Genomic DNA, 11,820 nt, shown 5'->3' with positions numbered 1-11,820 from the left:
ATTGCTGATATTTGGTCACTTCATGTACCAGAAAAAAATGTATAAAAAATTATCTAAAAAGTCCCATCAAAACAAAAATGGTACCATGGTATGTTTTTTTTTTTTTTTTTTTTTTGCCTTACTGGACATTTTCTGGTAAAATTAATGATATCATTACATCAGTGATGTCCCACATAAAAATAGCTCTTATATGGCCCTGTAGGGGGAAAATCAAGACTTGGCTTTTAAAAGGCGAGAAGGTAAAACACAAAAATGAAAATTTGCCTGATCCTTAAAGGGAATCTGTCATCAGTGTCACCCGCCCTAACCTGTTGGTACAGGCTGATAGTGCAGGCGACACAGATGATAATGGTACTTACTCATACCTGATGGGTCGCTCCGTTCGTTTGTTATGCTTCTTATTTGGGTGGCAAGCTTGGTGCATGGGCTGAGCTCCAGAAGTGCACGGACATCAGCGTGCTTCTGGAGCTCCATCTGTACTCCAAGCATTCCACAGATCGGGAATAGGTAAGTATTATCATTAGTGTCACCCTCATTACCAGCCTGTACCAACAGGTTTGTGCAGGTGACACAGATAACAGATATACTTAAAGGCCATAACAGGCTTCCTTATTAAAGGGTTGAATGATTAGGACAACTCCATTTAGGCCAAAATTTACCTGGACATAAGTATCTTACTGCAGGGTGTCCGACAACTGGCTCTGGCTTTCAGTGAGTGTGTATAGTGTGCTGAAGATGCACAATTGCTATACTCTGATGAGATTCTATCTGACAGCCTGGAGGTTGGCCAGTCCGATATAGAGGGCTATCAGTGGCAATTAGAGATGAGCAAAGTTACAGTGATTCGATTAGGAGATATAGAAGGAAATGTATCAAAGTATTTAGACTGCTTTTTTCATCTAAATATGTTGCATGAAAAGTTGCAGGATGTCCCCGTGCAACATTTTCTGCGATATTTCATTTAGAACGTTTAAATTTCACTACCTTAAAGTGTTCTTATTTAGAGCACTTTGTGCAGTGGTCACTGAAGTTATTGAGAAGTTATTAAATTGAATTTCCCTGCATTGTGACAAAGTAGAAAGTATACAGTGCCCATTAAAACCAATGGTTTGTCTATGTAATGCAGGAAAGGCCAGGTTCAGGGCTGCCGTAAGGCAAACAGTGCCCCTGCTGTTTCCACATCCTCATATCTGCATCCACATGACAGAGCAGATAGGTGTAAGCATACCTCGGTTTAGTAGCAAACTCTTAGTTGTAGCATATTATTTATTATGCTCTATTGGTTAACTGTTTTAATACCATAGTGCTTTTGCACTTCTACAAATCTAATAAATGATCATTGTTTGTATACATATTTTTTCATATAAAGAATGTAAACAAAGCTTTAAAACGATACTTTTATTCAAAATCATTATTTTTTGCTAATTTTCCTCATTGTTTGCTTGTATACAACAGTATAACAACGTATAACACAATATATATACATTGTATATATACACATACATAACAATAACACTGTCAGATTTAAAGAAAATCTGTCACTGGGTCTAGGCTTGGTTTCCACACAGGTTATTCTGGCATTTTTTTAGCAAAAGCCAGAAATGTATTCAAAAGGAATAGGATATTTAATAATAATAATAATAATAATAATAATAATAGGATATTCAAATGATGGACTTACACTTCTCCTTCCTACTGCCGTCGCAGTTTAAAAAAAAAAAAAAAAAAAAAAAAAAACACCAGAAAAAAAACATGTGAGGAAACCTAACTTTATGCTGTCCTCAAGTACATAAACTTGGAAACAGATTCTCTTTGCAAGTTTTATTTTATGCCAAAATGTTAGCATAGTGTGACACATTTTAAGCCATGCCTTCTTTACCCGAAGCCATTTCTAACACAAAATGTGGTACATGGCATGTGAGCCAGAATACTAGTGCATTTCCATTGTTTAAAATGTGCTGTATATCTTCCATATCTTACAACTGCTATGTTTGGAAATGTATAGGAAATAAATAAAAAAAACTTCAAAATGATGGTCTATGGTTCGAAGAGTGTTACATGTCATAAGGTCAGGAGTGGACCAGAAAGTAACATATGTGAACACTTATGATATTTTCACAAAAAGGATTTCCATTCGAATTGTGTTCATGTTCATTCTAGTTCTTTCGTTGTAGTTTTACTCGTGTCTTGATGCCCTGTTAAAATGACATTAAAAGATTTCATTACATGTGGTTTTGATACATATATGGAATGTTTATACAAGCATGAACATATTTCACTATCACACAAGTAATCCAGTTCCAAGTATGCCAACATGCCATACACATAAAAGGAGTATTCCCATTTTTATAAAGTAATGGCATGTCGCTAATCTATGCCATCACTATAATGAATGCGGGTCAGTCCTCAGGGATATATAACTGTGTCCCCTTCAATGTTTTCCCGCTTCACAGTGGCCCCATTGAAATAAATTGGGTCAGCTGCAGTTATATAGCAGGCTGGCCGTAAGTGCAACCCTGCAGATAAAAAAAATCAGAAGGGGATTCAGTACTACACCAGCAGAGCCTGCTTCATTCTCATAATCGATGGGGGTACCAGAGGTCAGGCCTCTACCGATCATAAAGTGATGGCATATCTTAGTAAAATGCCATAACTTTATAGAAAACACCTTTACGATTTCCTGCATGGAAACAATATCTGGCTCTGTGAGACAGATATTGTGAAATAATAAATCTCTAAGGTGCATTTGTAATATTATTATACCCAAGAAAGATGTGACGACTAAAGCCTTTGAATAACCGTTAAATCTTTAACAAACATTTTTGGTGTTTAAAACACAGAATTGTTATAGCACGGGTCAAAGAAAAGTGAACACCAAAACTTCTGTCACCCCTGCATGCATATGCTACTACCATATTAGTTGATACGGATGCCCAGGAGATATTGCATGTCAATACTGAGCCTGTTTAAACAGTGGAATCAGGTACTGTCTTTTGATCCCTAGAGAATAGTTGGCAAAATACTCAGTATTTCTGTAACAACTTGGATTCCTGTCACGATTCGGCTGGCTGGAGGTGGATCCTCTGTGCCAGAGAGGGATTGGCGTGGACCGTGCTGGTGGACCGGTTCTAAGTTGCTACTGGTATTCACCAGAGCCCGCCGCAAAGCGGGATGGTCTTGCAGCGGCGGTAGCAACCAGGTCGTATCCACCAGCAACGGCTCAACCTCTCTGACTGCTGAACATAGGCGCGGTACAAGGGAGTAGACAAGAGCAAGGTCGGACGTAGCAGAAGGTCAGGGCAGGCAGCAAGGATCGTAGTCAGGGGCAACGGCAGGAGGTCTGGAACAGAGGCTAGGAACACACAAGGGAACGCTTTCACTGGCACAATGGCAACAAGATCCGGCGAGGGAGTGCAGGGGAAGTGAGGTATAAGTAGGCAGTGCACAGGTGAACATACTGATTAGGCCTGCTGCGCCAATCAGTGGTGCAGTGGCCCTTTAAATTGCAGAGACCCGGCGCGCGCGCGCCCTAAGGAGCGGGGCCGCGCGCGCCGGGACAAGACAGACGGGGAACGGGTCAGGTACGGGAGCCGGGATGCGCATCGCGAGCGGGCGCCTCCTGCGTCGCGAATCGCATCCCGGCTGGGAGAGATATTGCAGCGCACCCGGTCAGCAGGTCTGACCGGGGCGCTGCGAATGAGAGGATGCTGCGAGCGCTCCGGGGAGGAGCGGGGACCCGGAGCGCTCGGCGTAACAATTCCCTCTGTGCCTACATACATTGGCACTGGTAGTTTACAGAGGTACAGGTATTATTTACATGTTTTTTTTTTTTTTTATCATGGAAGCCTTAAGGGCATATGGGCTTTCCTTCTTTTTCTTAGATTATGGAAAAATGAAAAAAAATGAAAAAAAAAAAGCTTGGAGCAAAGAGTAAATTAAGTCAAGTACAGGCTAATCAGGGTCTTAAAGGGGTATTCTAGGAAAAAACTTTTTTTTATATATCAACTGGTTCCAGAAAGTTAAACAGATTTGTAAATTACTTCTATTAAAAAATCTTAATCCTTTCAGTACTTATGAGCTTCTGAAGTTAAGGATGTTCTTTTCTGTCTAAGTAATCTCTGATGACACCTGTCTCGGTAACCGCCCAGTTTAGAAGCAAATTCCCATAGCAAACCTCTTCTAAACTGGGCGTTTCCCGAGACACGTGTAATCAGAGATTACTTAGACAGAAAAGAACAACCTAAACTTCAGAAGCTCATAAGTACTGAAAGGATTAAGATTTTTTAATAGAAGTAATTTACAAATCTGTTTAACTTTCTGGAGCCAGTTGATATATAAAAAAAAGTTTTTTCCTGGATAACCCCTTTAAGTAGGAAGATGAAGACACTTCAGGTTGGTGGCCATATTCAAATAGAAGGTGAAAGTCAGGCAAAGGTTGGAAGGGACATGTTTTTTTTTTTTTTATCATGGAAGCCTTAAGGGCATATGGGCTTTCCTTCTTTTTCTTAGATTATGGAAAAATTTCAAAAAATGAAAAAAAAAAAAGCTTGGAGCAAAGAGTAAATTAAGTCAAGTACAGGCTAATCAGGGTCTTAAAGGGGTATTCTAGGAAAAAACTTTTTTTTATATATCAACTGGTTCCAGAAAGTTAAACAGATTTGTAAATTACTTCTATTAAAAAATCTTAATCCTTTCAGTACTTATGAGCTTCTGAAGTTAAGGATGTTCTTTTCTGTCTAAGTAATCTCTGATGACACATGTCTCGGTAACCGCCCAGTTTAGAAGCAAATTCCCATAGCAAACCTCTTCTAAACTGGGCGTTTTCCGAGACACGTGTAATCAGAGATTACTTAGACAGAAAAGAACAACCTAAACTTCAGAAGCTCATAAGTACTGAAAGGATTAAGATTTTTTAATAGAAGTAATTTACAAATCTGTTTAACTTTCTGGAGCCAGTTGATATATAAAAAAAAGTTTTTTCCTGGATAACCCCTTTAAGTAGGAAGATGAAGACACTTCAGGTTGGTGGCCATATTCAAATAGAAGGTGAAAGTCAGGCAAAGGTTGGAAGGGACAGGAGGACAAATTAGATCAAGGTTCATTACAACAATGCTATAGCAGGGTTAAGGCAAAAAAAAAAAAAAAAAAAAACTGGGGAAGCCAGGGGTAGTTAGACCCCAAAGTTAGGAAACTCACATGCATTCATTTGACCTTTTAAGAAAGGGTAAGAATCTATAGAAACTGAATGAGTGAGAGCCAGAAAAAGATCCTCGGGGGCCTCGGTGCCTCAGTAACTGTGATAGCCATAGTGTCCCCAGTAAGTGTGTCACCTACATTGCCACTATGCTCTGTGGCCATTCTCCATGACATATAAATTATGTTGCCCGATTTACCAGATCAGATTCTTGATCAATCCTAAACAGAACCAAAATTTTTCATAAAATGTATATGGTTACAGATACAAAAGACAGTACCTTATCCCGCTGTTTAAGCAGGCTCCTTATTGACATGCCATCTGACTTTGGGTGATAAATAAGAAAGAGATTGTTTCATACCTTTTTCACAAGAACATTATTGATCATGTGCTTTACCCACTTGACTTCTGGATTTAAGCAATCTTTACGTCCATTTTTTAATGTGATACTGCAAAAAAGTAGATATACGGTATCTAAAATAAGCCATTTGTGTTTTGATATATTTCCTCTTTTTTATTATTTGTACATTGTATTATATTATTACATATGTATTGTTTGCCAGTGTTATATAGCCACTGTACACTACTATTTTAGAACTGTATGACAGAATTAGCAAAAAATGGTAAATATGCAAACATAACAATGTAAGTAAATACGATTTGGCCTGGTAGTTAGACACCAGCTCCTCAGACTGTTTCAAAATATACTGTGTTGGGGGAAGACTGCAAGCTGAGGAGTTGATAACAGCTAGAATAAGGGTGCATTCACACCATGTTGTGGGGATACGGCAGGCGGATCTAGTGCGATAATTTAAAAAATGTCCGCTGCCATATGCCTGCAGGACGGAGTCAGATAGTGACTCCGGTCGGCTAATTTTTGGACCATATCGGTTTTGTTGCCTGACTTTAGAAATGTATCTTTCGCTGAAAAGCCCCTTTAAATGTAGATGGTAATTTGATTGTTTATCATTGATTTTCTCGTTTATTGTTACATCCACTCCCCCATCCCCCGATTAACAAGTCATGGCCAGTATAATTGGATCTGTAAGGGTGAATCTATATGGTTTAGAATAGCATACCACATCTGCTTTTTAGCAAAAATGGCCCTGAACCTGAAGTCACTTCACTACAGTTCATTTCATCTGATCTCTGGTGTGTGGCAAAGCTCATTGGGAGGAGTCGGATAATAGAGTCATGCTGTGTGCAGCCGCTAGTGTCAGACACCTGGCTACGGTCGCACTACTCATCCCCCTTCTGTAAGTGTACATCATCTTGACAGTGCGGGTGCACTGTACAGTGATCGGTCAGTAGCAATGCTACACTCTTGCATTGCTCAGGCCCACCCTAAACATTAGGAATACCTCAGAATTTAGTCAACTCAAGAACTAGGTACACTACACAGCAGCCTTAGGGGTGCACCATACACTTATTGACTTTACTCCAAATAGTGCCAACCAGGCCCTGTGCAAAGATAATGGCAAGCCATGTGTACTGTACTTACTCCTGATTAATACTTGAGGATGCCACCATATACTAACTGACTCAAGTCCAAAGTGCCCAACTGTGTCCTGTGCACACATAATGGCATGTATTGTACTGCATGACTTATTTATAGATCCTGATAGTGCAGATATGCCATTCTGAAGCATAGAAAAGCTTGGTAAGAATGTTTCACCTAGTGTTTCTAGGCTCCCGAATGGCACAACTGCCTAGTAGAGAAATGTTTGTGGGAGAGAGCGGGAATGGACACATGTTGCTGGAGTCAGTGGGAATGGAACACAAACACAGCGTATATGGGCGGTAATGGTCAGAAATTCATCAGAAGCGTCATTAAAAAAAAACAGTCCCGCACAGTACTGCATGCTTATCCTGTTGTCAATTTGTTGCAGATTTTCATCATGGATTTAACCACTTTGAGTGTAGCAGGGGTGAAATCAACAGTGAATCCTCAGCAAAATCTGTATGCAGCACATAGATATTTGTATTGAGATTCACAGCAAAAAAATGCTGCATGTGTGGACTAGGAGTACTTGATGCAGTACTGCTTAAACACTAGTCTTTATAGGATTTCATAAAATCAATGTACATGGAGGACATCACACCACCGTGCTGCACAAACGGCAGACTAGATGGTCATGTTTCGAGAGTGTGCACGCCCTTGATCATCGGAGATCAAGGACATGCACACGCTCGAAACAAGTCCATCTAGTCTGACGTTTGTACAGCACAGTGTTGTGATGTCCTCCATGTACATTGATTTTATGGAATCCAACAAAGTCTAGTGTTTTAGCAGTACTGCATCAAGTCTTTATCGTTTCAGCTGTCCATAACCTTTATTACTGGGCCAGGTGAGGATGCGTGCACGTAAATATGAGAGGGGAGTTAAAGATTTTGTTTTCTTCTATATATGTGTGGACTACCCTGATGGTGTGTATTAAGTCTGAGTGTCTAGGGCAGCACAAGCTGTAAATGAGGCCCTGTATATAAACCCTCAACCAAAATTTCAATCTGAAATTGTTATATTTATACTCACATGACTTCTACTCTGGAGCAGTAAGGACCACTATTGATAATCTCCACATTCATAACTTGTGTCTTGTCAATAGGTTTTAACACTCTGGTGGTATTGATACACTGACAACGCAGATCTGCTGCCCTAGTTACACCTGTTATAAGGAATAAGATGTTTTGTATGGTGATTTTATAGAAATGGAAGAAATTATAATTAGAAGATAAATATATTGGCCCTGATTTACTAAAATCCGAGTGTTCTTTCTGGAGTGTTTTAGATTTCACTCCTCTTTTTCTGGGAGCTGATTTACTAATGTGTTGCACGTGTCGGTTCATTTTTTGTTACATCGTTTTTTTTGTGTTGCACATACTCTGAGTTAAAAGAAAAAAACTAAAAAACATGGGAATAGAATACAAATCATCAATAGCATGTGCCAAACCAAACAAGCAAAACACGTGATTTAACAGGAATTAACCCCTTAATTTTTTCCGTTTTTGCATTTTCATTTTTTCCTCATCACCTTCTAAAAATCATAACGCTTTAAATTGTGCACATAAAATTCCATATGATGGCTTATTTTTTGCGCCACCAATTCTACTTTTGCAGTGACAACAGTCATTTTACCCAAAAATCCACAGCGAAACAGAAAACAACTTCATTGTGCGACAAAATTGAAGAAAAAATTTCATTGCAACTCTTGGGGGCTTCCGCTTCTACGTAGTGCATTTTTCGGTAAAAATAACACCTTATCTATATTCTGTAAGTCCATACGGTTAAAATGATACCCTACTTATATAGGTTTGATTTTGTCGTACTTCAGAAAAAATTCATAACTACATGCAGGAGAATTTATATGTTAAAAATTCTCATATTCTAACACCTATAACTTTTTTATTTTTCTGCGTATGGGCCGGTATAATGACTCATTTTTTGCGCTGTGTTCTGAAGTTTTTATCTGTACCATTTTTGTATTGATCAGACTTTTTGATCGCTTTTTATAAATTTTTTCATGATATAAAAAGTGATAAAAAATATGCAATTTTGGACTTTGGAATTTTTTTTTCGCGTACGCCATTGACCGTGCAATTTTATTAACGATATATTTTTATAGTTCGATATGATACCACATATGTTTATTTTTATTTACACAGTTTTTTTTATGGGAAAAGGGGGGTGATTCAAACTTTTATTAGGCAAGGGGTTAAATGACCTTTGTTAACTTTATTTTTTCCCTTTTTTTTTGCAGTGTTATAGCTCCCATAGGGAGCTGTGTGCGGGCTTCCGTGTTCGCGGCCGCCGGGCGTGACGTCACTCCCAGCCCCTTCGTGACGTCTCGCCCACCCCCTCGTGACGTCACGCCCGCCCCCTGTACCAAAGTCTATGGGAAGGGGGCGTGACAGCGGTCGCGCCCCCTTCCCATAGACTTTCGTTGAGGGGGCGGGCGAGACGTCACGAGGGGGCGGGCTTGGACTTAGACCATATAAGATTTGAAAATAGACATTATAAGAGTTTAAAAACACCCCCCCCCCCCCATTGAATATTCTAAAAATCCTTGTGTAAAAAAAGAAAATAGTTTAAGCACTCTCCACCACGTTAAGCTGTGCCTTTGCCAAAATCACTCGCTTTTGGTAGTTTTTAACACATCCTCTTGGCTGTCGGTTATTCTGAGAGCCAAACTCATGCTTTTTCCGGAGTGATTTTGAAAGTACTCCGAGTAATTTCTGCTTTTTGTCAGGAACACGCCCATTTTTGGGTTAACCATGCCCATTTTCTTGTAATAAAAAAACACTCCGAGTGTTTTCAAAAGTGTAGGTTGCGCAGAATTAGTTGCACGGATGGTGATACAAAAATGTAGGCGCATAAACCGAGAAAAAGAGTCGGTTGGACTTTTGTAAATCAGGGCCATTGAGTAGGTTCAAAGTGGCTCTTGTGATAAAATGATCATGAAGTCCCATTTAAAAACAAGCAAAAAAATAAAATAAAAAATAATTATGTCACATATACAAAGTCCCAAATGAAATAAAAAATAGCCTGACATTTCCTGTTTTATGTAGCTTTCTGCCAGATGCATTGTGCAGACAAAAGGGTCAGCAAAGGGTTTTAATAGCAGATGATAGATTTGTAGGACTGCTGGATGTTTAGATAAGATTACACAACTGAGGAGTAATGGATAAATATTTAAACTGTTTTTAAACAGTTTCCAGAGACCTCCTTAAAACTTCTTAAAAAAAGAGTTCCAGATAATAGTAGGATAATACAGCCTGAGCAAAATCCACAAAAAATAAGATCCATCTCTCAAGGATATAGTCCAAAAAATTTTAATTCTTTATTTAGCACATACAAGAGAGTACATGACATGAAACACTCTTGTAACACGACTGACGCATTTCAGACAAAGTGTCCTTAGTCATAGTCACATAATACAACCAGAACATTTCCAATAAATTCAAAATGCCACCATAACAGCCAGAACACCATGTAACTGTCTATGTGCCCAAAGCAGAGCCCCTATATCAGCCTTAGCATCCCCACAAAAGTGCAATATTCTAAAATAGCTATGTGCCCCAGCCAAATTGCATCCATGACAGAAAAGCACTGTTATAGAAGAATGAGTGCATCATAAAACCTAGTGTCAAAGCCAGAGCAACCTCATGAAAGTGGAATGCCCAAGACAGCCAAAGCACTACCAGATCCATTATTCGTATCCCTTAAAGGGAACCAATCATCAGATTTTACCCTATATGACACTTGGTAAAATCTTTATCCTCACCATCCCCGGGGGGACTTTCCTGCCCCCATGGATGGTGAAGATTTGAAGTTATAAACTAGTCCCCGCCGGCCCCGCAAGTAGTCCCCAGGGCGGGGAGCTCCTCTTACCAGGTCTCGTTACTTCGGGCGGCAGCGACGCCCCCTTGGCTTGATTGATGGGCCGCGTCATCGCTCTGCTCACTGAACAGATGGAGAAGAGCGATGACACGGCCCATCAATCAAGCAGAGGGAATGTAGCTGCTGGCGAAGTAACAGGTGTAGGTAAGAGGAGCTCTCCGCCCAGGGGACTACTTGCGGGGACTAGTTTATAACTTCATATCTTCACCATCCCTGGGGGCAGGAGCATCCCCGAGATGGTGAGGATAAAGATTTTACCCTATATAACGCTTTGCCAAGTGTTAGGGTAAAATCTGATGATTGATTCCCTTTAAAGGACTACTGTGTTGCAGTAAGTGTCAGATCGCATGGGGCTTGACCACTGGGATCCCTGTGATCTCCTGCATGGCACTTCGGCTCTCTCCAGGAATGGAATGTGTCGACCCCTGCACAAAGGGGCAGCCAACAAACTGTATCTTCATGGGAGAGACGGAGATACATATTTTATTGCATTGATCCTAAAGATAAAGCACATGCAAAGAATTCCATTTATACAGCCAATTGGATCCCGATATGACCACATATGGCTGACTTCCATGTAAAATTAAACAGCTCAATGCTAACTTTTATGCAAAGTTACTTACTGTGATCCCTATTCCTGGATAATGCAACAACTGATTATTGCCATTTCCACTTATTTCTATGCAACAAAAGCAAATTTATTGTTAACAATTGTATATATTTATTCTTAAGGCTCCTTCAGGCTTTAAGATGAGACTAGAACAACTACAAGCAAGAAAATATGATGACTTACCAATGCAGATATACAGCATTACTGACAGCTGAAGGAAGATGGCAGATGAGGATGGGATTTTGCACTGCATGCTTTAAGCTGTACAATGGCAACTATATGAATCTGAATGTAGAGACTTCTTTCAGCTTGCACTGTGTGCCTCTGCGTAGCTGCCCTTTCTTTTATACTCCCAAACTGGCAACAATTCACGTCAAATGAGGAAAGAGTTAGAGGGCCAATTTCTGATATTACACAATCACATCTTCTTTTCAAGAGCTTCCAATTGAGATCTCTTGAATCTATTCAGGGGAAATATGCTTAATGCTGTTGAAAGACAGATCTACAAGTCAGAACAACTTTCATTACATTCTCACATTGACAACAACTTATTCATTTCCCAAAAAAACTCTTATATTTTGTATTCCACAGAATACATGTCTTGTGAAATATACAGTA

General features: G+C 39.7%; 1 protein-coding gene across 1 annotated transcript; it reads right to left on the bottom strand.

The window, feature by feature from the left end:
- Positions 1 to 1,426: 1,426 nt before the first annotated feature.
- Positions 1,427 to 11,508, bottom strand: LOC130304036 (alveolar macrophage chemotactic factor-like). Its single transcript, XM_056551888.1, has 4 exons — positions 11,386 to 11,508; positions 7,728 to 7,860; positions 5,556 to 5,643; positions 1,427 to 2,195 (listed from the first exon to the last, which is right to left on the bottom strand). Exons 1-4 carry the CDS (start codon positions 11,453 to 11,455, stop codon positions 2,157 to 2,159), a joined length of 330 nt encoding a protein of 109 aa, XP_056407863.1. The 5' UTR covers positions 11,456 to 11,508; the 3' UTR covers positions 1,427 to 2,156.
- Positions 11,509 to 11,820: the final 312 nt, after the last annotated feature.

This window comes from Hyla sarda, chromosome 1, assembly GCF_029499605.1.
Source record: "Hyla sarda isolate aHylSar1 chromosome 1, aHylSar1.hap1, whole genome shotgun sequence".
NCBI classification, from domain to species: Eukaryota; Metazoa; Chordata; class Amphibia; order Anura; family Hylidae; genus Hyla; species Hyla sarda.
Note: the sequence above shows the minus strand (reverse complement) of the source record. Positions and strands in the feature narration are given on the sequence as shown.

What these genes read in the sequence shown, in the direction of transcription:
- LOC130304036 (XM_056551888.1), bottom strand. Translation starts at nt 11,455, where the DNA reads ATGCAGTGCAAAATCCCATCCTCATCTGCCATCTTCCTTCAGCTGTCA. An exon ending in AATGCTGTATATCTGCATTG is followed by an intron (nt 7,861 to 11,385) that starts GTAAGTCATCAT and finishes TCCTTATAACAG; the next exon opens with GTGTAACTAGGGCAGCAGAT. An exon ending in ATAATGTTCTTGTGAAAAAG is followed by an intron (nt 2,196 to 5,555) that starts GTATGAAACAAT and finishes TCATTTTAACAG; the next exon opens with GGCATCAAGACACGAGTAAA.